The following is a 26,241-nucleotide window of genomic DNA, read 5'->3' as shown; positions in this document are numbered from 1 at the left end:
GCAGAGCTCTATCGCCTTAGTATCATCTCGCACATCAAGTGCGTGACCCTTATTCCATCTTACGTCAAGATCGCGACACGGTCGGAGGCCGCACATTATGTCCCGAAATTAGGTTGGAGTGGTGAAACTTGAGGAGACGGCAAATATAATGTTTTTACCCTTCAATGTGCTTTACACATGTGCGACCAAAGTCGAGAGTGGTGATAGTTTTGATGGCCCAGCGAAGTTGAGAAATTAAGCAGCAGTTAGAGTACTGCATTTGGAGAGTATCATGGTAAAACATCGACAGGTTCAAGGAGTCGTATAACCCATACGGGGCAAGCTCACCCCAAAAGCCAAAAACCTGACTCCAGGGTTACTATTGCCTGTCTGGGCTTGGCAAAAAATATCATGAACAGCTGTAAGTAAATTGTATTTGAAGCTTCTTGGGGCAAGAACGATCCGGATCCGGGGCTTCGTATTGGCCGCGCGGAGACAACGGCTGCAACCGCAGGAAATCGATCACCGCAGGTTATCAACTTTTAATTGCGATTGTTTATCGGTACCGGCGATGCACGATGTAGGAGCCTCACAACGCGCCTGCGCTGCGCCGCCACCACGGGGCCAGAGTCTCACCAATGGGGAAGCTATCACTGGCTCGGTGCGGGCACCCCTGGCGGACACCCACCCCAGTCTAGGGGTTTGCGTTGGACTAGCACTGGGCCGCTGACCTGTTTGTGGGTCGTGTTTTGTATGTCATTTATTGTTCGGCGTTATCAACATGCACGGTGGAATTCCGGGGTCTCGGTGAATGCTATTTATATGTTCGCATAGTGTCACATTTTCATATACCAAGGCATGCTCGCGCGATAGGCTATTTACAGATGGACAAGATGGATATGAGCATCAGAAAAGCTTGCTAAAATGGTATCAAAGTGTCTTATGTCACAATATTTGTGACGGGATGGAACGATTGCTTGCTTAATGATGGTATGTTGCCCTGGTGCTCGTTTGAGTTTGGTCCATTGATCCGATGTTTCAGCCACACTTGCAAGAGCTTGCACTTGTAAAACGCACTCGTAAAAGAGCTGTCATCGCTGTAGAACACGACTTCTCACGCTGGAAACCAGTGCACAAACAGTTTCCTCCTCGACACAGTTCAGGAACAAGGCATGATCAGCTGCTGGAGGGTCTCGACCGGGCTCCGCTGCCCTATCCACCTCGCTGGTGGGCCTCGACCGGGCTCCGCTGTCCTATCCACCTCGCTGGCGGGCCTCGACCAGACTGCGTCGCCATATCCACCTCACTGGCGGGCCTCGACCAGGCTCCGCCGCCATATCCACCCCACTGGCGGGCCTCGACCAGGCTCCGCTGCCCTATCCACCTCACTGGCGGGCCTCGACCAGGCTCCGCCGCCTTGTCCACCTCGCTGGCGGGCCTCGACCAGACTGTGTCGCTCTATTCACCTCACTTTGCACATGCAGCCGCCTCTCGCTCTCGCGCCTCCCTGCCACCTCACTCTGCACATGCGGCCGCCCCTCGCTTGCCGTGCTTCCCTGCCTGATCTTCCGCTGCAGCTGATCGCTCTGAGCGGCGGCTGGCACAGCGGCGGGCTGGAGACCCGCCTTCCTGGCCGGCGCCGGCCAACGACGCAGCCCGTCGGTGAGTTCCCTCCGTGCGTGGGCGATGCTGCCGATGGCGGCCACGCGCCTCGCCAGCCCGTCGACTGGCACACGGCCTCTGGTGGCCGGCGGACGCTGTCAAGACCGCCGTCTGGCGCATCTTAGCCGCCAGCCCGTCGACTGGCACACGGCCTCTGGTGGCCGGCGGACGCTGTCAAGACCACCGTCTGGCGCATCTTAGCCGCTTCTCATCGACTGGCATCCATCACCCCCTGGTCCACTCACCCCATAGCGCCTCCTATACAGCACTCGCCGGCGTTCTCAGCGCCACCTATGCACAGCACCTAGGACGTTCGGCGCATGCCGCAGCGGGCCTATACTCGCTCCAGCTCCATGGCGTGGTTGTCGAGGCCACGCAGCCGGTCCCGTTGGTGCATCTGGTGCTGGAGCGCCAGCAGTCTGCTGCGCGCCTCCCTGTCGCCGGGCCCCCAGCTGGGTAGCGGCTGGAACGCCTGCTTCGGCCTCTGTGGACGCACGGCGGACCGATTCTCAGCTCTGCTTCGCACCGCTCTCTCGCTCTCGCTCATCCCTTCTCTCCACTCTCTCTCTCTCACTCTCTCAAAGATTGAGAGAGAGGGAGAGAGGCGCACAGCCCAGCGACGACCAACTACTTATAAATAATCTAATATATTAGCGGCTGGCCGCAGCAAGGCAACAGCGTGGCGAGGCGATTAGAGAAACTGAAGCACCACGTTGCACTAAGCGCGTTGGTGGGTGGATACCGCAGCCCAGTTACAGCTGTGTGGTGAGTGCCGCGGTTACATGCCTGTTAAACGCCGAGGTGACATTGTGCTGCCTAAAAAGAACGAAATGGCTTTCTTTGTTTTGTTCTAGCTTGTTTTGTTCTTGTCCTATCGCTAAGACGACACAACCTTCTTAAAAGTATCTCTTCGCATCAGCGCCGTCAGCGATATTTGACAGTGATGGTAGCACACAGTTTCCGTTTGCGGTATCACGCCGCTACTCACCCATCTGCAGAGGTAGTAGAGCATGGTGCACAGTGCCCAGAGCGGTATCTGCACCAGGGAGACGCCGACCAGGCCCCAGCCGACGTAAATGGCCCACTCTGGGAACTCGTAGTCGCCGTACGTGGGCGGCTTATATTCGTACATGGAGTACGCGAAAATGGACTGAAATTTAAAAAAAAGTTTGAATGACCGACTCAACCAGCATGGCGAAGGGCAGAAATTTATTTTTCATATACTGGAAGCGACCTATCAATGGTGGCATGCCAGAGAATATTTGCAGTCAAAAACGCTCTCCAGAACTGTGAACGTTATAATTAGGCATGAGCACATTAAAAATCTTCCATTTGATAAGACGGTACTAGTGGCCTTATTCCCCGCAGAATAACCGGGAGAATGGATATATATATATATATATATATATATATATATATATATATATATATATATATATACGCATATGCCTGGATATTTCGAGTTCACGTCTTCATGGAAACAAAGATCAGTAGTAAATTCAATTTCAGACGCAATCTGAAGTTTGTACTGATACTCGTTCCGACAAAGGCATGCAGTGGAAATATAAATGCATCTATCTCTCCATCCTCCTGGTTATTGCACGAAGAACAAGGTTATTAGTACTGTCCTATCTTTATGCATAATTCTCCTGGCAAATGCACTTACCAACTCACGTAACAACTCAATGTAAAATGATCCCTTTTGGGGAACTGCGTAATCTTGCAGTTTCTCGAGAGGGATTATTTTACATTCCGCGTGTCGGCTTGTGCCACCCCGTATAAAGAAGACTCAGTGATGACATCCTCACTGTAACTCGTTATGCCATTGATTGATGCCGAAACACGGTGGCGTAAACCTTGCGGGAGAAGAGCTCGCCCCCCCCCCCCCCGAACGGGGGATCGCAAGCCTCTGCTCTCTTGATTGTATGGATTGTTCTCAAAACTGTTCGTGCTGGACCCAGCGGAGTATGACATCGGATAGCTCGCTTCAGGCTCAATAGGCGTTATTGAACGCACAGCAGTGCATTTGGCCTTTGATGGTACCACATATTTTCGCTCATACTAGAAGTCGAGAGTGAACGCGTACGATGGGCTCCAAAACAGAACATAATTTACGTATGCCTGTGACGGATGGCGTACGTAAAGCATGGCTGTGTCGTCATATTACCGCGACCTGGGTTTGAATTACTGACCTCTGTCCAGGCTCGGGTTGGCCTGCATTGAGCTCATAACGCTAGCTGCAAATTACCAGGAAGCGGAAGTCTCAGCGGGCTATGCACTAGCATTATTGAAGCCTGGGAGCCAGCGGTGACCTGATTTTGATAAGACCAGGCAAGTCGTGATGCATACCAGTGCCGATTAACACACTGCAGCCCCGAAGGTGTGTCTAAACTTAACAAAGTGGGGAACAAACTCTCCCAACTCCGGTCGTTTTGAACTGATCTAGGATGAGCTGAGGTTTTGATACGGAATATTATAAATTTTTGCTGAGAGGTTCTGGCGCCTCAGGTTAACACCGTTTCTTGTTTCTCGTAGTCATGATGCAAAATAAAGAACCGTCAACCTCGGCGCGGCATTTCATGCCGGATCAAGCTTATGAAATTATGGGGCTTAGCATGAGTTCATGAATTCAATTCGATTAGTTTCATTCAGTAATCAAAGAAAACAAATCATTTGACGAAATTTCAATGATCAATTTTTACTGCCAATGGAGCGACAAAGTTTCTCACTTGTCGTTTGTTACATGGGTCTGCACCAGCATCAAGGTCCTGATATATCTGCATTGGTTTTGTCTGCCTGTGCAAACGCTCCGCATACATTACATACTACAGGATTGTAACATGGAAAGAACACAAAATCTAACGATGGCGGTCGGTGTAGCCATGCGGCTGCGACAACGGAAGTAAGCAGCCAGCGTTGGTTTATCGGAGGGGGGAGGGGGACGGGAGCGGTGCGCTCAAGCCGAGGCTCGGCTGGGAGTAGGGCAAGTTCATGCTTTTGCCTTACCAGTTATAGAACGCCCGAACGGCTCTGAAACTGTAGCCGAAGTAAGGGTGCCTGGCACGCCAAATCTCGCCGTGACGTTGCCCTGCCCTTTGGTGTCGCTTTACTTCGCGGGGGAACTTCCAGGACACGGAGCCCGGAGGCGGTCCAACGGTTGCATACCTTTTGTTTTATGTAGGTCCCAACCCCCTTACAGCGTTCAATGAACCGCTGGAAACCGGCATAGACCTACAATTTGTAAAAGACATCTCAACCGGAGGAATAAAAACCTGACACATCCATGTCTCCGTTAAAGAACTTGGCTCATCCCGATTGCCTTTGTACTGGTTGTGCTGTCCTCAGTGGTGCTTGACATTGAACTGAACTTTTTAGTTATTTCAGACTTGCCAAACTGGACTCGATTAACGCCCGTTTCAACCACACTACCCTCGCGCCCGCACTGTTCGCCTGGAAAGCTCGACCCGCTTAGCTCCTCGGGCCAGCCCGCCGTGTCAGGTCTCACTCACCGCCAGCATCACGGGCGACACAAACGCCCAGCAGACCTTCCAGAAGATGCTGGGTCGGAAGCCGACCATGAACTGGAGGTTGTCGGCGAAGCGCCGCACGCCGTACACCCACATGATGCCGACCAGCTCGAACACGGCGATCACCATGACGCCCAGGCCGCCGAAGTTGTCCATCAGGTGCAGGATGTACGGGCCCGCCTGATGACACGCGCGCGATCAGTAACAGGAGGACGTGTGCATCGGGTGCAGGATGTACGGGCCCGCCTGACGACACGCACGCGATCAGTAACAGGAGAACGTGTGCATCAGGTGCAGGATGTACGGGCCCGCCTGACGACACGCGCGTGATCAGTAACGGGAGGACGTGTGCATCGGGTGCAGGATGTATGGCCTGTCTCATGACGCACACGCTGTCAGTAACGGAAGAAAGTGTCCATCAAGTGCGGGTTGACGGGCTGTCTGTTGACGCACACGTGGTTAGTAACTGTATAACGTGGCCATCAGGCGAAGGGTGCACGGCCTATCTGACGACACACGCGCGATCAGTAACGGGAAAACGTGATATCAGGTGCAGGGTGTACGGGCTCGCCTGATGGCACGCACGCGATCAGTAACGAGAGAGCATGTCCATCAGCTGTGGAATGTACGGGCTGTCTGATGAAACACGTGCGATCAGTAACGGGAAAACGTGTTCATTAGTTGCAGGGTGACGGGCGACCTGATAATGCACAAGTGGTCAGGAACAGCCATGAAGGGTTCATTCCTCTCTCCAGTGTGGTCACTGCCCAGGCAATTTTACCTCCTGGTTGTGTCGCTCAGTTTCGCCACCCATGACAGACCCATACGGCTAAGCTGCAGCCGGCGTGATTACCCCGGAAATCCCCCACGTTTTACATGTCTACCTTTCGGCGAAGTGATCTGCTGTTCTTGTGACGGTCGTAACTGCGTGATCGTGCAAAAAGATGGTCTTTTCGGGGCTTCCATTCCCAGCAATAATTCAACAGTTCCTTGCGTTCTGTATGTCATCTCTGATCAGAAAAAAGAATGTGTTGCGCTCTACATTTAGAGTACTTCAGGAACTTCACTTCCGGCGACGTGGATGGGCTTCGACCAGCTGTCGGTCGATGGGTTATGTGCAGCTACTGTGTCCGGAATCCCTATGACTTCCCAGCCCTCCTCTGTAAGCCGACCTCTGACCTCTGATCAGCACAATAGTGAAAGTGGCACGGACGAGTCGGCTGCCGATGTCGTATCGTCGACACTTAACGAATCGTGGACAGCTCAGAATTCTAAATATTATGCCGTCTTTGGATTGCGTTTACGTCGTGATTACCTGAGTGGGATGGGTGTTTTGTTGACTTCCCGTTTTTTCGTAACGTTAGTAATTGCCAGGGTAGCAACCACCTCTTTGCCAATGTGGTAACTCCCAGTGTCTTTCAAAGGACCAAATATTACCTGACTTCGTAAAACATGGTTAATCGAAGCGCCAGGTCTCTAGGCTTCTTTAAGCGCGTGGAGCCCGGACATACATGTAAATAGAACATTTGTGTGCACTGCCATACCACATCCAACGCTATGTTGGCTTGCTCGACGCTACCTGAACACCCTGCCTGCGTGAATGTATACGATGCGTGTGGCTGTGCGACACGTACCTGGGAGACGCACGGAAGCCCCATCAAGAAGCAGGAGCTGGAGGCGATGAGGGTGACGAGCGCCTTGCTCTTTCTTGTGGACGGAAACGCGTCGTAGACGGCAGTAGTCACCGTCTCCAGCAGGGCAAACTGCGGAATCAGGAACGCTTCATGACGCTCGGCCTGTGTGTCCTAAACATCATGGAGTCAAAGGCCATCATGGTCTTCACCAGCTAAGTGAACCAAGGCCAACATTAAAAACAATGTACCTACGCTCAGATGCTGCATCATAAGTGAGAAGGCTAGGGGGCAGGTTTTGCAAGGCGTGTACTTTTGTGTGTCGCTATGAACGCTGCTGAGCTTTGTAAATCGTGACTTATCCGTTCTGTCCCCTGTGATGGTCAAGCACAAGTCCACCTTCTTTGTCGCTAATTTAATCTGGCTTTTGCAAGCCACACAGGACCGTTAAAGAATATGCAGATAGTGCTGGATCAAGGCGCGCCAAATTGTACAGTAAAGGCTATGCTGATCTCATCAGGATCTGTTTGTTTACCCGTGGGCATTGGCGCTATGCATTGGAAGCTAATTAGCCAATAGTCTACGAAATATAGGTACATTTTACGAGTGATTTTAGTGCATGCGCATCCCCAACGTAGCACGGGCCACACGTTATGTGATTGCGTAATGAATTAGCAAATGCAACGAGGAGACAGTAAAAATATAGCCCACGTTGTGATGCGTTTGAACTCATTTAGGCATTCGCTACGTTTGACACGATCCCTGTGGGGTTCGCTCGCAGCGAGTCAACAGCCACATACCTCCGTGTCGAGCCCGAGGGTGAAGAGCATGATGAAGAAGAGGACGGACCAAATCTGCCAGCCGGGCACTGCGCCGATGGCCTCTGGGAAAGCGATGAAGGCCAGGCCCTGGCCTGACTTGACCACCTGGTCCACCTTGACTCCTGCAGACTGGGCCATTGAGCCCATGATGCTGAAGACGGCCACACTCGCGATGATGGAGGTGATGAAGTCCAGCGAGGTGATCAGCATGGCGTCGATGTGCACCTTGTTGTTGAACTTGTTGTAGGAGCCGAACATGATGATGCCTCCCCAGGACACGCTCAGCGAGAAGAACATTTGCTCAGCCGCCTTCTGCCATACCTGAGCGGCAGGGAATAGACGGCTGGTCACGGCTGGGTTGTTGAGAGATGAGTGAGGGTGAGCGACGAATCACAGCTGTGTGGCTGATGATGGGTTGAGAGGTTAAAAGGCAGCAGCCGACCGGTGGCATACCCGCTGGACATGACATCGGGTCGATGGGTACATCTTATCAATGGACCTCACGCAGTCGGCAATGGCGATAAACGTCCCAAATGAGTTGATTGCCGTGAAGCTTTGCCTTGATGTGGCGTCAAACCTTGCAATATTCTGCTGCGCTTACGTTGATGTCCTTGAGCTTCTCCCACTCGGGGATGAAGAAGAACTTGACGCCTTCGATGGCGCCGGGCAGCGTGCAGCCGTACGCCAGGATGGCGATCAGGAAGATGTAGGGCAGTGTGGCTGTCACGTACACCACCTGCGGCAGCCCACCGGCGCCCGGTCACTAGGCAGCAGACCTCAGCCCACCGGCGTCCGGTCACCAGGCGGCAGAGCTCAGCCGGCGCCCGGTCACCCGGCGGCAGAGCTCAGCCGGCGCCCGGTCACCCGGCGGCAGAGTTCAGCCGGCGCCCCGTCTCCAGGCAGCAGAGCTCAGCCCACCGGCGTCCGGTCACCCGGCGGCAGAGCTCAGCCGGCGCCCGGTCACCCGGTGGCAGAGTTCAGCCGGCGCCCGGTCACCAGGCAGCAGAGCTCAGCCCACCGGCGTCCGGTCACCCGGCGGCAGAGCTCAGCCCACCGGCGTCCGGTCACCCGGCAGTAGAGCTCAGCCCACCGGCGTCCGGTCACCCGGCGGCAGAGCTCAGCCAGCGCCCGGTCACCCGGCGGCAGAGTTCAGCCGGCGCCCGGTCACCAGGCAGCAGAGCTCAGCCGGCGCCCGGTCACCCGGCGGCAGAGCTCAGCCCACCGGCGTTCGGTCACCCGGCAGTAGAGCTCAACCGACCGGCGCCCAGTGCAGGCGGTGCTGCACGAGCGGGCGCATCATGTGGAACCGTTTTAGGTTAACACGTGTGAAACTGGCACCAAGAGCTTTACGGTTATGGCGTGGGTAGCGCTAAATAGCCAACAGTTCTCACGGTGCACCATTGCTTGGTCTGCTTACGTGCCAGTGCACACAAGCAGACTTGGTCTACTTACGTGCCAGTGCACACAAGCAGACTTGGCGCATTCGTTTGATTTTGCGCCGTTGATGCTCGTCTATTTATCATCGCATGATGCTTGCAATTCTAGATCACAAGACTCGGCCTCTATCATGATCACGTTTATGTGCCAAATGGCTAGGGCACGGCATCGTTCTCTGCAGCGGGTTCGGTTTGGGCCGGGCGGCCGCGTCCGCTCCTCACCTTGCCCGAGCTCTTGACGCCCTTCATCAGACAGAGGAAGACGATGATCCATGAGAGCAGCAGGCACAGCGCCAGCTGCCAGTTGATGTCGCCAATGACGCCCGGCGTCTCCAGGCCGACGTCCGTCACACGCAACACGTAGTTTCTGCGACCGGGAGCGATCGAGGTCAGTGGTCTGGGAGTGGTGGGGGTCCTGGACCGGGAGCGATGGGGGTCACTGGTCTGGGAGTGGTGGGGGTCAGTGGTCTGGGAGCGGTGGGGGTCACTGGACCGGGAGCGGTGGGGGTCACTGGTCTGGGAGTGGTGGGGGTCAGTGGTCTGGGAGCGGTGGGGGTCACTGGACCGGGAGCGGTGGGGGTCACTGGACCGGGAGCGGTGCGGGTCACTGGTCCGGGAGCGGTGGGGGTCACTGGTCTGAGAGTGGTGGGGGTCACTGGTCTGGGAGTGGTGGGGGTCACTGGTCTGGGAGTGGTGGGGGTCACTGGTCTGGGAGTGGTGGGGGTCACTGGTTTGGGAGCAGTGCGGGTCACTGGTCCGGGAGCGGTGGGGGTCACTGGTCTGGGAGTCGTGGGGGTCACTGGTCTGGGAGTGGTGGGGGTCACTGGTCTGGGAGTGGTGGGGTTCACTGGTCTGGGAGCGGTGGGGGTCACTAGTCAGGGAGCGGTGGGGTCACTGGTCCGGGAGTGGTGGGGATTAGTGGTCCGGGAGCGGTGGGGGCCACTGGCCCAGGAGCGGCCGAGGTCGCTGGTCCGGGAGCGGTGGGGGTCATCAGTCAGGGAGCGGTGGGGGTCACTGGTCCGGGAGCGGTGGGGTCACTGGTCCGAGAGCGGTGGGGGTCACTAGTCAGGGAACGGTGGGGTCACTGGTCCGACAGCGGTGATGGTTACTGGTCCGGGTAACAGATCACAGCGCAAGACTCAGGCCGCTATGTCCATTTGTTAATCTTTTTTATTGGGGCTGTATGTTTGACAGGCTAGAAGGGCCACTTAGAGACGAGGCAAAGTCGATAGTATTGGTATATGCTGAAGCGTATAACCCGTAAAATGACCCACGGGGGCTGGAGCCATTCAAAATTCGCTACATCGGGAACCAAGTTCAGAACTCTTGGCAATGGTCCAACACATTGCGCCACTTGGCTTCTTACACTTTCTAGCCCGGCTGAAAAAAATGCGAAAAAACATAGACAAAACGTTGCCTGTGTGCCATGCAAACAACGAGAATCGTACTGGCTGGCATGGAGGAATGGTCGAAAGGTTCTCGATTTTATGTGGACGCGAAAGTCGACGTTTATGTGCGCTGGGTATGGGCTGGACCCACGGGCAGGTCCATCTAACATGAACCTGCACGTGCACGTGTTCGCCGGACAGTCGTGGGGAGGTGAGCTGACCTGGTATTATCGATTGGCTTGTGAATGACTGTTGCTAACTGAGATGGTCGAGTAATATGATCACGTAGTAGAACTGTGTTGTTTCCGGCCAAAGCAATGGTTGTATGGGATTATCCAGCAGAATAGCAAACATCCTTGCTTAACATGCGCTCGGGTAGGAGTCACTTTGACCCCCTTTCGAAGGGTTTTCCGGACAGGTTTTCGAACGGCGCGGCGTAGCGGCGCCAAATTTTGCTGAGCTGTTAACAGCAGATTGTTTGGTTTCCAAAATTTAGATCTACCTTATGAGTTCGCTGACCTACAGCAGGTCAAAATCAGTTCATGGATTCAACCAAGTAAATTTCTAGGAAGTCGGTCAATCTGATGCAACAACAGAGCGTTAGACAAAGCCATACATCACTGAGATACTTTCTTAGGCAGCACAACAAATGAATTAATTTTGCTTAAAACAGATACCTAGGTTCCGGGGCACTTCGGACATTAACCTGGAGTTTGAATTTGTTTGACCTTATTCGAACCAAGGGCATGACCTAAGAGCCCCAAACTTTGGCGCAAGTGAGATTACGTACAGGCCAACGCATCCTGTGAATTTGGTGTCTCTATCTCTCTGTTTCTGAAATCTCAAGGGGGTCAAATTGGCCCCACCCGAGAGAAGATACCCAACCGGCCACCCGGGCGCGTGATAATAGAATCCAAGCCAAGGAGTTCCTATGAATGCATAACATTCCACTAGGACAATAACGCTCACGACTAAGCAGATTCAACCTTTCACTTAACCTTCAAGGTAATCACGTGAGGGCCGAAATCGTTGCGGCAGGCAGTGGCCATACCAAACTCCGAGCGAACGACGTCTGGAGCTGGGTGACCGCGGAGACTCGCTAGTGCCCAGAGTTCGGGGGGGGGGGGGCGGCACCAGGCGCTCGCTGCCCACAGGTCCTGACACTGTCGTGCGATCAGCACTTACTTGAAGTACTGTTCGGAGGCCAGCTCGGTCTTGGTGTGGCAGGTGACGCCGGCTGTGAAGTTGGTGATGTTCTGCAATACTAGGTACTTGCACGCCGGGAAGGAAGAGTTACGCACGAAACAGTTGTCGTCAGCGAACCAATCTGAAATCACATGGTGGACGTGGACGTGGGTTCAGTATTCAGAAACTTTTAGCTATGTCATGTTAGTGACATTGGAACTCCACAGTTAATTAGCTTTTATGCGTAAGAAAGATCTTAATTCAAACCTTTCCTCCGAAATTCATGCCATAATTCAGTTGCCCGAAGTCTCTAATATGACAACCAGGCACAGAGGTTACTTCAGCGGGCAATACACAAACAGTTATAACACTACTCGAGCTGCAGCATGAAACCGCCTTTTTCGAACGCCACAATGTCTCAAAATTTATATTAATAGATGTTGTTGAGCTAACAAAATTAGATATTAAGAACCTGACAAAATGCCAAGTGCATATCACAGCACTTACATCTGAATAAGTCAGTGATAGATGTGAACATAGAAAATTCAAAATTCAATTAAAAAATTCAAAAAAAATCAAGCATCATTCATATGCAGACAGATCTGACATACATAACAATGCTCGACAAATGACAGAAAACCACACGTCACCAATTGCCTCATATCCCGATCATCTCGCCAACCATTTATCTCATCAAGCCATCATTATAAGTGGCTCTGACTCCCGGAGTGTCAATCAGCATCAAACACTGCTAAGCTAGGTAAATTTCATGGGGATCATAGCATAACGACTCCGCTTGAAAGTTCGAACAGGGCAAGACTTCCTGATCTGTGTGACTGATGTCCTCAACTACAGCGCAACGAGTGTGTGATTACGTGAATCTTCGGGTTGGTAATTACCGGGCAGTCATTTACTGATCAGCTATGACTGCTCTTTCTTTTGCTAGATGCTTGTATGCACTACTGACAATAACCATAACAGTTATACTGTTTTTCGTATTCTTCCTATATGTGTTTCCACTTTTTTGCTGGCTTTGCGTCGCGGGGATGGAGGGAAAAGGAATTCCTCACCGTCCGTTCATGGGTGGCATCTCAGAAGGAATGATGACGTCATTTTCGACTCAGTCTTTGTTGTACGGGTGAACTCCGGCTGATTGGTTATTTGTGTGTCCTTTAATGAGAGACTCTAGCTCTTCGGTTCATCTAGGCTTTAATCGTAGCTATACATCTATTCAACTTATTCGCCCAGAGTCCTGCCACTCAAAAACAGCGTTTACCACCGAGGATCCAGAAATTATATATATACATACATATATATATATATATATATATATATATATATATATATATATATATATATATATATATGTGGCCACTGGCACCAAGACAGATACGACGACATGGGGTAGACAGAGAAGGACAGAGCTTATCTGTGTTGCAGTGCTCCGTTCAACACAAGAAATTATGTTTGCATCTGAAATACCCCGTATTCCGTTACCTATTGAACATGGGTTGAACGCATGACTTGGCTGAACAGTCAAAATAGTTGCAATATCAGGATATATCGACTTGGAGGAGATCGGAAAATGTTTTATATGTAAAGCAAGCATTTACATTTTCCTACTTGGTCCTTTCGAGTGCGTCACTGATCTTTTTGTACCGAACTGATACTCAACTGAGAAGGTGGTCGGCTTCCGAGCGAAAGGAACCTCTTTAACCAGTCCAAGTGGTTCCGAGACATCGTGGGAGAGTGGGGGGTGAGACCAAATCGGCACCAGGTTCATGGATTTCAAGCAAAACTTTAAGTATGACAATATAGCCAAGTCGGGCTTACTGGGACAATATTGTGCTATGAGGGTACGAAGAGCCGGCCCGTGGCACGACGTTGCCGAGCACCACGGGGCCGGCCGAAGCGCCGTCGTGCTCACCATGACACTCGCTCCAGGGCGCGGCGCCAGACTGGAATGAGGCGAACGTGAAGAACAGCGTGTATGCCATGATGACGTTGTAGTAGATGGCGACGATCACCGACATCACGACCATGGCCGCTCCCACGCCTGCAAACCGAGCAGAACGTTATCAGTGATTCAGCTGTCAGGGCAGAGAAACTCCTCGTCACTCTACGCGATGTGCGAACATCTCCTTGTATATGTTTATCGCGCATCTTCTGCGCGATGTTTTAGTTTACAGCGTAGCGGTGTAGTTCGAGGCACCATGCCGGCAAAATCGGTCACAATTTTCGAAAAAGACATGTTTTGGGATCGAAGTCTGCGTCTTCCAAAAATGCTTTGGGATCGTAGTGGGATCGTAGTTTTCTGCACCTTCTGCGACCCGATGCCCTAGGCACTTCATGATTCGACAGCTGCTTGCGTGTGCGTGGGCCAGGCGACACGCAGCGCAGAGCACGTGACTGACGGCAGCTTCGCCGCCCATGAACCGGAGAAGGGACAGTGCTCACCAGCACCTCTGTGGCAGCGTCCAATCATGAGTCGACAGCTCTGAGGTCGAAGTGAGGGGTGACTGACAGCCTGCTAGCGGCAATGTACTCAAGGAAAAAAGCACGGGTCAACAGGAGAGCTCCATACGAACACTTTCGGAAATCAAACCACCTTCCGGCGTGTGACTAACTCGGTGTTTTTAGTCAGAGTAATCGCAATGTTGTGGAGCGTGCCGGTAATGATTGAGTAGAATTGGCCGCGCTCTGTGGCAGGTGCGTGCGTCACATATCCGACAACAGGCCCATAACCATCCCCGTTGAGACACCCTCCCGCTGGCCTCAATCCCACTGCTGACTCTCCACCACCAAATGACTGGGGGAGGCCCATTAGCCGGCCGGAGCGGCGTTGTGCGCTGCACTCTGCCCCGGTTGCCACAGCACCGCCGGCCACCGCGGCCGCGGTGCATATCCCGTGCCGTCCCGAGCGGCGCGCCGTCGCCACTCGGCCGCGTCAGACCGCAGTGTTGACACGTGCTCATGCCCTGCGGCGGTCGCGCCGGGGGTGCGGCTCAACAGCCGTGTATGCGTGACGCCAGGCCAGCACGGGCCCGCCGCCCGGGTAGCGGTCAGAGGGCGATACGCTGCGCTTTCGTGAAGCCCGAGTCGGGACCTGCCGGAACGGCGCACTCAACGTGATCGGCTTTTTGTGCCTGAGCTCGTGATGCTGTACAGTGTTTTTGTTCCCGACATGTGAGCGTGACGGCGAAGTGGCATTCAGTTATCCAGTTGTGAAGTCATCATTAAGTCTTCTCCGGAGAGGTAGCACCGGCACCGGAAAACTTCATGCTACTGGAGGGGGCGTTACACCCGTCTGGGGCTCTAGGCTGATTTGGTGTACACAGGAGATTTGGTGTAAACAGTCCGCATACGTCGCCTGGATCAGTGTTTGTATTTTCGTCACCGTGGCTCGTGAGTCCCCGTATACTTCCCGGCTGCCGCGCGTTCCGTGCGTGCGTGGTGCGTGTGCCTATGCGTCACTGTGTGTGATCAATATGTAGTTCACGCATAGGGCGCGCGTAATTCACGTGGGATCCGTGCGTGGTCCGTGTGCACTCTGTGCTTGGCCTGACTGCAGTCGGTACGTGACCCGGGTGCAGCCCGTACGCGGTCCCTCTGCAGTCGGCTCGTGTTCCGTGAGCAGTCGGTGCGTGGTCCGCACGCAGCCGGCGCCGGTGCCGTTCCCACGGCACGGCGTGGTGAAACCGGCGGCGCGGCTCGCCGGCTCGCGCCTCAGCGGACAGCGGCGCCGCCGGCGGCGCCGATACGGACGGCGGCCACGGCCGACAGCGGCCGGCAGCGCGTGGGGTGGGGACGCCGGCGCGGCACGGACGGACGCCCGGACGCGCGGCGGGACGAGAGCCCGGCTCGAGCGGCGGGACGAGAGCCCGGCGCGAGCGGCGGGACGAGAGCCCGGCGCGAGCGGCGGGACGAGAGCCCGGCGCGAGCGGCGGGACGAGAGCCCGGCTCGAGCGGCGGGACGAGAGCCCGGCGCGAGCGGCGGGACGAGAGCCCGGCTCGAGCGGCGGGACGAGAGCCCGGCTCGAGCGGCGGGACGAGAGCCCGGCTCGAGCGGCGGGACGAGAGCCCGGCTCGAGCGGCGGGACGAGATACCGGCGCGAGCGGCGGGACGAAATACCGGCGCGAGCGGCGGGACGAAAGCCCGGCTCGAGCGGCGGGACGAGAGCCCGGCGCGAGCGGCGGGACGAGAGCCCGGCGCGAGTGGCGGGACGAGAGCCCGGCTCGAGCGGCGGGACGAGAGCCCGGCGCGAGCGGCGCTCGGAGACACGTCCACCGAACTGACATGGGGCGAGCGAACTGACTCTGGTTAGGGGCTTGCTGTTTCGAACCAGATCCTCATAATATATCACAGCTGTGCTTGCGCTTCCTCCTATGTTTGCCGTCAGTTCGGGGGTTGACGAGCAGTACATCGGGTCAGCACGTACACGGGCAGCACAGCGGACAGGCAACCGGTGGTGGCAAGCAGAACACCACCATCCACACTGACCTTTCATGACGGGCGCCATCTTCCACATGGAGACGGGCCCCAGCTGGCTGTACTGGCCGATGGCCGTCTCCATCAGGTACATCGGCTTCCCCACCAGGAACAGGATGATGACGTACGGAATCAGGAACGCTCCTGACGGCAGGCCACCAGCGCAAAGCGTCAAACGAGTCTGTGCACTGGCGCTGAAGTAGGCGGTGCTCTGTGAAGTGCACGCATGCGTTGGTAATGATGCGTGAAAAAGCTCGACCCGTCATCGAACGGAGAGCAACTTGTCCATTGTCATTTTCCATTTAAAATATGGGTTTGCGCCATCTCCATACGTTGTTTATAAAGTTGCATTACCGCTGCTACCTGTTTGGTTTAAAAAAAAACTTTTTATTTGTTTTATTCAACTAACGTTTCATACATTTTGATTGACTAGTATCACACACGCAAGTCAGCTTTACTGCCGTCAGTGCAGTACTTCTTCCAAGGCAGTTAATTGATGACAGGCCCACACCACGGCCTTTTTCAAATATTATGCGCAGCAGGCGCGCAAAAAAGATGCTCATAGGCATTCATATGCTCAATGAGCCCAGTGCTTCCATTGAAAGCAAGACAAGAATCGTAAAAATCAAGCGATCGTTCCAGACAGGAACGTGCACCACCTTACACAGCCATGAAAACCAGAGAAGGGCGCACAGCACAACGTGCAGAGAAGGAGGCTGGCTGCTTTGGAACGTGGAGTGACCGTCATATGATATGGACCCGAGTCCTCTGCATTTTCGCGACAACAAAGGCAGCCACGAAACAAATGATGGCCACCTCCGAAGCAACCTACATCACATCTAGATGACAAGGAGGAGGCCATCTCGAACATATCATTGATCACTTGGCTCCAGCCGTACCGGCCAGAATATTTGGGCGTTGAATGCATGCGTGAAATACAATGCTCAAAACACTCAGAAGGTTGTTACACAAGGCAAGGACCCTCGTGTGTTTGTTCCAGTAGTATCTTTGTGCTATCTGCATGTTCCAGATTCACTTTTCACATATATTTAGGCTCATGCTTAATGCAATCTGATGCATTGAAAGCAGTTTCCAATTAGGTCTAGCTGGGTACGGTATCTTAACCACTTATGCCACGATGTTGAAATCACCCAGAAACATGCGCAGCTAAACCGTTGATATTCCGGGAAATTTGTATGAAAACACAAAAAATCACCATTAATATACCTCCCCAAACAGGACACGCTTTTTGAGACAACCGACCAATTGGGTCACATTGTGACAGCTAGCATGGTAGGCCACAACATGCACCGGTATTGCTCACAGAAATTACATAAATAGGCATTTCTGAGCGATCATCTTAAGCAACAAACGAACTCCTGTGTAATCCTATTAGGAACGATACGTATCAGGTCGAAATGCATGCCTCGAAATTTTAAACCTGATTTTAGAGACATTTTAAAGCTTACTTTTCCAAAATTAATTTGCGATAAATCTTTCGTTAAAGTCACCCATATTACTATCAATGTACCACCAAAAATATGGGTTCATCCGCAGCTGGACGCATTCAACGGCTACACCACAGAAAAAAATTTTGTTTGTTTCAAATGATAATGGTATTATAGCTCGCTATCGTTGCATTAAATTAGATAAGCATCTTTGGATTATTACTAAAAACGCCTCTCCTCACATTCAGAAAGGTTGTTAGAAGCATCTGGGTACACCCACTACCCCACCCCTGCATCTCACTCTTTGTGTGTATGTGTTATGTATATATATATATATATATATATATATATATAAATATATATATATATATATATATATATACATATATATATACATATATATATATATATATATATATACAACTGTTCTCTCAGAAGATTGTAATATGTTGGGACACATTGTAACATCGCACATTCCCCTGCCATTTCGTGGTCGATAAGGCTATCGTCACATCACCCCCCCCCCCTCCCATGTGGCTGTTCCACTCCCCTAGCGGCGGGTGCACAGCTCAGCACCAGCTCCCACGCCGGACCAGAGCACAGCCACTGTGTGACTGTCCTGGCGGTGGGCGCACAGCTCCGCCTGCGTGTTTCCAGCAGGCCGGGCTGCGCTCGCCGGGAGCGGGGGGGGGGGGGGGAGGAGAGGGCGTGGTCAGGCCGCTGACAGTTACGCGTTTTGCACCGCAGACCTTGCTGGGTGAACACGGCGGCCAGCGCAGGCGTGCCGCCTCAGCAGCGGAACCGTGTCAGCGGGGGGGGGGGGGGGCGGGGGCGGACGGACGGGGCGACAGCTCGGGCCGCCGGGACTCAGCAGTTTGCCGCACAGCACTACACTGCGCGTGCGACCTCGTGGCGGGGCAATAACGACGGCAAATCTCAACATCTAACAAACCCTGCTGGGAACATCAAAGACCTGATGGCCCGTGGCTAACACATGTGACGGGCCAGGGAGACCCGCCGGGGCTGGTTTTTGTGCATTGCTGATAAGGAACGAGTCGTTCATGCGTAACCGGAATTGCTCTTTTTACATGGGGACGTTCCGGACTGCTGAGGACCAGCTCCAATGAGCAAGGCGAGCACCTCCAGCCAGCGGCAGTTTCTCAGCACTCCTGAAAACATGCAGCTGCGAGCACCAGGCGGAACGCCAGTCTGCAGGGCATCAGACACCGAGTGCGAAACACGTACCACGGCAGTTCTAAACCACGCTGCAGTACACTGCAGTAAGTTTTCACCCCAGGATTCAAAGCAAGCTACCAATAGGTTAGTTCGACTTGTACGATGCATTAAATTTCGAAGCAATTCTCGGGCAGTCATGTTGATTTTGCAGGCGGCGTTCTCCGCAGTGCGCCGATCCCGGTCTGTGGACGTCACAGATCACCCGCTGTGAAGAGTTCCTCCACCGCCGAGGCGTGGGACACTCACCGCCGCCGTTCTCGTAGGCGAGGTAGGGGAAGCGCCACACGTTGCCGATGCCGACCGACAGGCCAATGCAGGAGAAGATGAACTCCCACTTGGAGGCCCACTGGCCACGCTCCTGCGTCTGCGTCACGTCCGTCTTCGGCTGGACGGCCAGCGGCTCCAGCGGCTGCCGCAGAGCGACGGGTGCGGTCAGCCGGCGGTGAAGAACGGGACGCTGCAGACACAACGTTGACTTTCCGGAGGCATGATTGCGAGCTCTTTAAGCCCCCAGGCTGACACAGTCGGCAAAATACCGCCGGCGGTGTTCGGTTAAGATGAGGCCCACAGTATGTCTGAGCGCGTCCGTTACTGTATTCTGAGCGTGTTCGGTTACTGTGTTCTGAGTGTGTTCGGTTACTGTGTTCTGAGCGTGTTCGGTTACTGACGGCATTGCTTTAATGTGCGGTGCTACGGCGGAATTCAACGCACGAGAAAGACAAGACTTCAGACCTTTAAGATTTGCTGGTGTTGAAAAAACGTTTTTATTACAGAATGCTGTGTCCACTCTAGGAAAAACAATCTGGAAAGTCTGTTTGGCAGGCCAGACCGATGCAAGCACCGATACTTGTATCGGTATAGCGAAACATAACGACCGGAGGCGAAAACGGCTAAGAAGCATATGCGACTGCGGGAGGCATTCAGCTGGTGGTTAGATGTGACCACAGGGCACAGCAGAGCTGCTGCTGACTGCGTACTTGGCCGAGGCAGTTCATGTGAAGATAATTTAAATTGCGTGCGTTCAGGAACGTCCTGAAATAGCGTTGTCGTGCAGTGTCGAGTCTATACTTATCCAAGAGATCATTTTGTCGAGCATCATCGACCATTTGCATAACAGAGTGAATGAACTGCCTTTACAGACGCTACAGGTCGGCTGTCGTACGATGACATCTGATGGAGGCTTTGGTCTGCGGTGTAAATGCCTCTTCTTGCGAGGGTGACAGGTCGGTAGACAAGATCTTCATAGCACAACAGGTAAATAATGGATTAGTACTGTAAGAGCGTGAGCACATGTGATATGCACACGCACACACACACCTGGACACACCGTACCCGCGGTCCTGCGGGAACGCGAAACACGCGGCCCTGCGGGCACATCGTACGCGCAGTCCTGCGGGCACATCGTGCAGGCGGCCCTGCGGACACGTCGTACACGCGGCCCTGCGGGCACATCGTATACGCAGCCCTGCGGGCACATCGTACACGTGGCCCGGCAGGCACATCGCACGCGCAGTCCTGCGGGCACATCGTACACCCGGCCCTGCGGGCACATCGGACACGCAGCCCTGCGGGCACATCGCACGCGCAGTCCTGCGGGCACATCGTACACGCGGCCCTGCGGGCACATCGTACGTGCAGTCCTGCGGGCACATCGCACTCGCTCGCTCGCAGCGCCGGCCGGCCAGCTGTACGCTCTCACCTGTCCATTGCTCTTGCCATTGCTGTAGGCCGGCACGTAGCTGTTCTTCCAGGAGGAGGGCGGCGGCGGCGCGCCACCGCCGTTCTGGTGTCCGCCGTTCTCCCGGTGACCCGGCGCGGCCGGGCCGCCGCTCCGACGGTAGCTCATCGTCTGCACTGGGTCCTGCCAGAGGGGTGCAGGCGCGTCAGTCGGGCGTCGCCGTCAGCGGTACGGCGCCGGCGCAGAGTCTGAGGCCAAGCCCCAGGAACGGGGAACGCGAGCAGGCGCCAGAGGCTGCCGGCTGGCGTGTGTCCGTCAAAACGCCTTTGTCATCAGTTCGGGCGGACTAAGTGGTGAAGACTGCTGGCGCGGAAGCTGTTACTTACAGTGTTATTTTGTCCTCATGGGGGAAATCGACTCATTGAAGACGCATTCTTGTTCGCTCAAATAGAAAGTGAGCTAATCCAAGTGAGCTGATTTCCACCCGGCATGTAGATGTCGTCGTGAGAACCTCAACTTCCAAACATTGTTCTAGATTCGGGCCATGTAGCAGGCTCCAACGCCGTGGCCGGCTGTCCCATTTCACCGAGTGCCCGTCGCCACGCCGCTCCCCTCCACATCCCGCGCGCGGTCGGCAGCTCCCCGTCACACACACACCCTCACACCGCGTGCCGCCAGCTCCCGCCTCCGAGGCCGCTCGTGGCTGTGGTCAGCTGAGCGTGGACTCAGTACGCACTATCGGTGTGACGAGCTCAAGAGAACAGCAGAGACTGGGAGGACTGCCCGTGACTGGGAGGTTTTCAGCCATCGCCTACTCCAGAGCTCCGGCCAGAGACTGTACGCGCTACAGAGCAGGGTAGCGCCAATAACCCGAGTGCAGCACACGAACGTATCTATCACAGTTGTGATCTACGGCGCGGACCCGCTATCATGATTTCCGGACAGCGGAGAGGAACTGGGGGCGGGGGGGGGGGGGGCTGCGGTCCAGCACCCCAGCTACCTTAGGTGAGGGGCTCTTAAGGTACTTGGTCCACAAATGTATGCCTCTCGAACAAAATAAAAACGCAGATTTGCACAAATTGTTGATCAGATCTTTGTAAAAACTGAAAATAAGCCGGTCATAAGGCAAATCGCAATTTGATTTTGGGTCAAGACCAGGTTTTCTTTCCAAGCATGGACCCAGACCGGTCTTCATAAAGTTTTGCTCGTGTGCACAGAGAGTGCAAGAAGGGCATTCAAAATAATTCACATGTGTCTCATTGCCTCCTATCTACCGCTTTCTGAAAGCTAGCCACAAGAATGGTGTGCTGTGATATACTTTTTTCGTTTTCCAAAGAAGCCTGAATATTTGTTCTCCAATTTGTGGTGTCTGTACAGGGTGAATGATCCCGCCGTGTGAAAGCAAAAGACCACTTCTCACGTGTCCTGCTGTGTTTCCCTCGCCATAGAAGGAGCTATTTACATCGGGCACGACCGTGAACGGACACGCGCTGCCGACCTGGTCGAAAGCGTCTCCTCCCTAGATCGTTTTACGTTCGTGGAGCTGATGGCTGCTGTATTACTCGCTTTAAAAATTGGAACCAAGCTGAATAGGAGAGCTGAACCTACGTGGTTCTTGTCAAATGCATGAAATGCAAGAGTTATATGGAGGTAGCGCTGGATGTGATAACATCAGAGTTATGTGATTTGGATGCTTAAAATTGTAATTGGCTGCCTTCAAGCAGCCAATGTTAGCAATGTGCGCAGCATTTAGCGCAGCAAGATAGGAAAAAGGAATTATGTTTAGATTGTGATGAACTGCGGATGCATTGCAATATATCGGGACGTAGTTTCGGGGACGTGGTGTTATATTTGGTTGGACGGGTTCCTCTCATCTTTTCTTCACAAACAGCTTAAAAGTGGTTATTATCAAGCAAATTCACGCGGTTGTACAAATACTTAGTGCCTGCTGCTATTAAGTACACGACTTTTATGTAACGCATGCGCAGTATCTCACTACTTCGGTACCAAGAGATTCGCCCAGGGCTTATATGTTAGTCCTGCTTTCCTCCTTTGACACCGTCCATTCCTTTGGACCACCTAACGTAACTAATCATTGAAAGCGAGCTCATTGAATCTCTCCGGACGACCTGCTTCCGTGGCCAAGTGGAGAGCTTTCCACGCGGCCGTGGACGTTTGCCTTCACTATCCGTCAGTGACGCCCTCGACCGTGTCCCGGTGCAGGCACAGGCAGCGACAAACACGACTAATGCACACTCGTAACGTAGGGGTAGTTCAGGCGCGACCGAACCGTTGCGTTCCATACGTGTCCAAGGCTACTCCACCGGAATCCTCAAGTGCACTGGAGTGGTTTTGTCGACCGGTGGCTCAAACTTCGCAGCGGAGTGTTAACTACCGTTTCGATTATACGGGTGTTGAAAATGACATCATTAGCTCACGCGGGACGAAAAGTAGGTAGCGAAAAAATGCCATAACATAACGCTTTCGGTGGCATCATGAAATGTAAACTCAACGACACGCCATCAAAAGAAATGAATTGGAGCATTTATTTGGAGCATTGCAAGATACTCTTAGCAGAGTATGGTGCTAGTGATAGCGGCAGAAATGTCAAAAAAGCGGAGTGCATTCGATACTTTGTCAACCTGCTCATGTCACTTTGTCTGGGGTGGCTAAAAGTACTAAACACGGTAAAATGTCAGAATTGTATCTAACCAAACGGCTTGGAAAACACTAGTAGTGTGTTTAGGTGTGTTCAGAAAAGGAATACAAGTCTCAAGTTGCCAGGTTGTTTTATCGAAATGCCAACGAGGATCCCAAAATTGATGCTTTGCTTACAATGCCGAAGAATTCGTACGAACACAGTTGTTTTTGCCAATGGTAGATGTGCGAGCTGCATGGAATAGCAACTAACAGTTTAATTGTATTACCACTCAGAGCCCCCTGTCCAAATGCGTCGGTTCGCTTAAATCAGCAATATGAGCAGGCTGTATGACGCTATCTTTCATTTAATCTCACTCTGCACCTATCATATTTATTGACTCAAGCAAAGTTGTACTGAAATGAATATCAAATCATTTGAGCATAGACACTACAATGGCCATAAAGAGTTGAGTTCAAATAGTTGCCTACCATCCATGCTGCAACACTCCGTCCTTGTGCGTAGCGATAAATACAGCTGGAAGATGATCGTTGCAAATGAATATGACACCAGGGGTCAAAAGAGAAGAACCCCATAGTCACCTACAGTTAAGCACAACACAATTTCACATATACAGAACTCTTAATATATTTGTCTTGCGTCACCTTTACACATGTTATTTTGTTAGTTGTGTACGTTTGCGATGTTAGCAGCATGCATTTTATTATTGGAAGCTCTCCATAGTCCCCACGAGTAAGATAGCTTTGTATTACCGTTGGTCACTTAGCCTGGCCCGAGTGGAGAACTACGTGCCCCACAGCTCATAATATCACCGCTCCTGGGTCCGCCTCTGGCAGAGCGCAAACATCACATGTCACCCAGATGTGGTCAGACCTAATGCAAGTGACCATGCTACAACTAACAGGACAGATGGGCAAACGACCCAAACGGAGAAATAAGTCATTCAAAGAAAGAGTCCTGGACGTTATAATCATCTTAAATAGCCAGTCGCTAAATGGATGTTTGGGAACAGCTCGCAAAATTCATAACGCTTCACCGGGTTAGAATGTACCCAGATAAACTGCGTTTAGTACGGCCGTGCCTCGTTTGAGAGTAAGGTCAGGTGGTATAAATATGACTTAATGCTGGTAGCCGCTGTTGAAGGGGGGTCCTAAAGTGCTGCTCAGTTGACTAGAAAACTGCAAAATTTGGCTTGTCGGTTATGCAGTGGATTCTCAGACCGCCACCGCGGAAGAGAGCAGAGCAGTGTTCAATCATGTTGACTCGCTGCGAACTGCAGGCGGCGGAACGTCCTTGACTGTTCCACCTTCCCACGCCGTGACACGGGGTTAGAGGTCGATGATCGGCGGCGGAGTCTGCAGTCTGGTCTGCCCGTCACGTGCACCGCGCCAGGGGCGCGAGGTCGGCCGCCGTCTGAGCCGAGCCGAAGCCGCAGCGGGGCCGCTCAGGTCAACTCCGATCCAGTGAGGTCAGGCGACAGTAACCGTCTCGAGGCAACATATGCGCACGTGGTATGTGCCGCACATGGGGAAAATGTGCGCACGGGCTCGCACATGGGCAAGAGCTTTGTCCAGAGGAGTATGGCAGATATGCAGCCGGTCAGGTCAGCCAGGAGGCTGTGGCATTACTGAACTGACGGCGACTACCAGCAGGTAGCCACTCTCAGTAGCCGCTCCACCGCGGCAGCGAGGAGGAGTTATGGCGACAAAAACGCTGCTCAAAAACTAGTCGCCTCAGAAGTCAGGAGCATTGGATCCTGCATCGGTTCCTGTACAGAGTTCACATCGCTGAACCTGTTGTGGACTGACGACTCAGTGCCTTGATCTGAGCATGTCTTCGACCCGGACCAGTTTCTGTAGCATCGACGTAGCTCGGTTATTGAGCTCTGCACTGCGTCGCTGAAGATAACTTCGCTGGTGAATAGGGATAGTGATCGCCAAATTAACATTCGTTTTAGTTGATTTAACTTCGGACAACTCAGCTACTGACCAATCGTTTTTGTGTTAAATACATGGTAAGCTACAGCATACCGTCCTGACTGTTTTGCTATGCTTCATTTTGGCATGCTTTTTACTTTCACTCTGCAAAAACTCCGTTAGGTCTTGACCATGGCATGGGGCTTTTAAAAGCAGAGTATTCGGCAGCGCTACTTCAAATGTGGTAGCGCTTAAAGTCATGCATAGCGGCCGAACACAATGCGCAAAAGGGATAATATTTTAGGTGTTCGGGGATTTATTGCGGTTGACAAGATGCAATCTTGGAGCCGGGTTTCCAGCTTGTATCAGGGACAGTAGGATTTTTTTAAAAAAAACCTGTTTGGTGGCCCGAATCCCGTTAAATTTACGGCATCCTTAAATAGCTAATGTATTAATGACCACTGTGGCAACATTGCAATACGTTCAGAGAGTGAGATATGACAACATAAGTGATGAACAAGTCAACAACTGAACTGATGCCAAAAAAATTCGGCCCAGAGAGACAGTATTTTCTTAGAACTTCCGAGATTGCCCCTTAAATAAATAGCGCGGCTGTGTTCAGTTTTAGCAGCCCCATATCAAAGCAAGGCAGCTAAAACTGAAATAATACATAAATGATGCTTGAGTCGGTATGAAAAACCAAAGTCTAAAAACGACCTACTCATACTTAGAGTAAGCGAGGACAGGCAGAGCAAACATAACGGGTGTGTGCCTATTGCCACGTGCCACGACTGTGCCACGACTTAACTAAAATTCACTGACCCATATTATAACAGCGTTTCATTCGATGCAACGAAACATCATAGCGCAGCCCGCACGGATTCCAGCGTCATCCGGTGTCGACACAGAGAAAGACACTTGGTCAGTCTGTGACCTAACCGACTGGCTCCTGATCAGAATTGTCAGCGATCGACAACCTTGGCCATAGCGACAAGGTCAGCACAGATCCCATCTCACAGAGCAAAAACTGCCACTTACATTAACCTTGTAGCTGTGCGAGGGCATCACTGCCGTCTGGTGCGCCGGCCAACGCTGCGCGTCACCAACGCCGCCGACGATACCGGAGAGCTAACGGACCACGCGCGCGCGCCTCCAGACGGCAGGTCACTCGCGGCTCGGGCGGCAG

The 26,241-nt window shown here is 53.1% G+C and overlaps 1 protein-coding gene across 1 annotated transcript; it reads right to left on the bottom strand.

Annotated features, from left to right (window-relative positions):
• Positions 1-721: 721 nt before the first annotated feature.
• LOC119098854 (sodium- and chloride-dependent glycine transporter 2) lies at positions 722-26,241 on the bottom strand. Its single transcript, XM_037221900.1, has 13 exons — positions 26,094-26,241; positions 20,502-20,663; positions 19,049-19,211; positions 16,131-16,262; positions 13,557-13,685; positions 11,630-11,771; positions 9,279-9,423; positions 8,222-8,356; positions 7,600-7,941; positions 6,803-6,931; positions 5,151-5,348; positions 2,630-2,791; positions 722-2,125 (listed from the first exon to the last, which is right to left on the bottom strand). The coding sequence occupies exons 1-13, from the start codon at positions 26,118-26,120 to the stop codon at positions 1,976-1,978; spliced, it is 2,016 nt and encodes a 671-aa protein (XP_037077795.1). The 5' UTR covers positions 26,121-26,241; the 3' UTR covers positions 722-1,975.

The sequence above is a fragment of the Pollicipes pollicipes genome, unplaced genomic scaffold (genome assembly GCF_011947565.3).
Source record: "Pollicipes pollicipes isolate AB1234 unplaced genomic scaffold, Ppol_2.1 Scaffold_4740;HRSCAF=5597_pilon_pilon_pilon, whole genome shotgun sequence".
NCBI lineage: Eukaryota > Metazoa > Arthropoda > Thecostraca > Pollicipedomorpha > Pollicipedidae > Pollicipes > Pollicipes pollicipes.
Note: the sequence above shows the minus strand (reverse complement) of the source record. Positions and strands in the feature narration are given on the sequence as shown.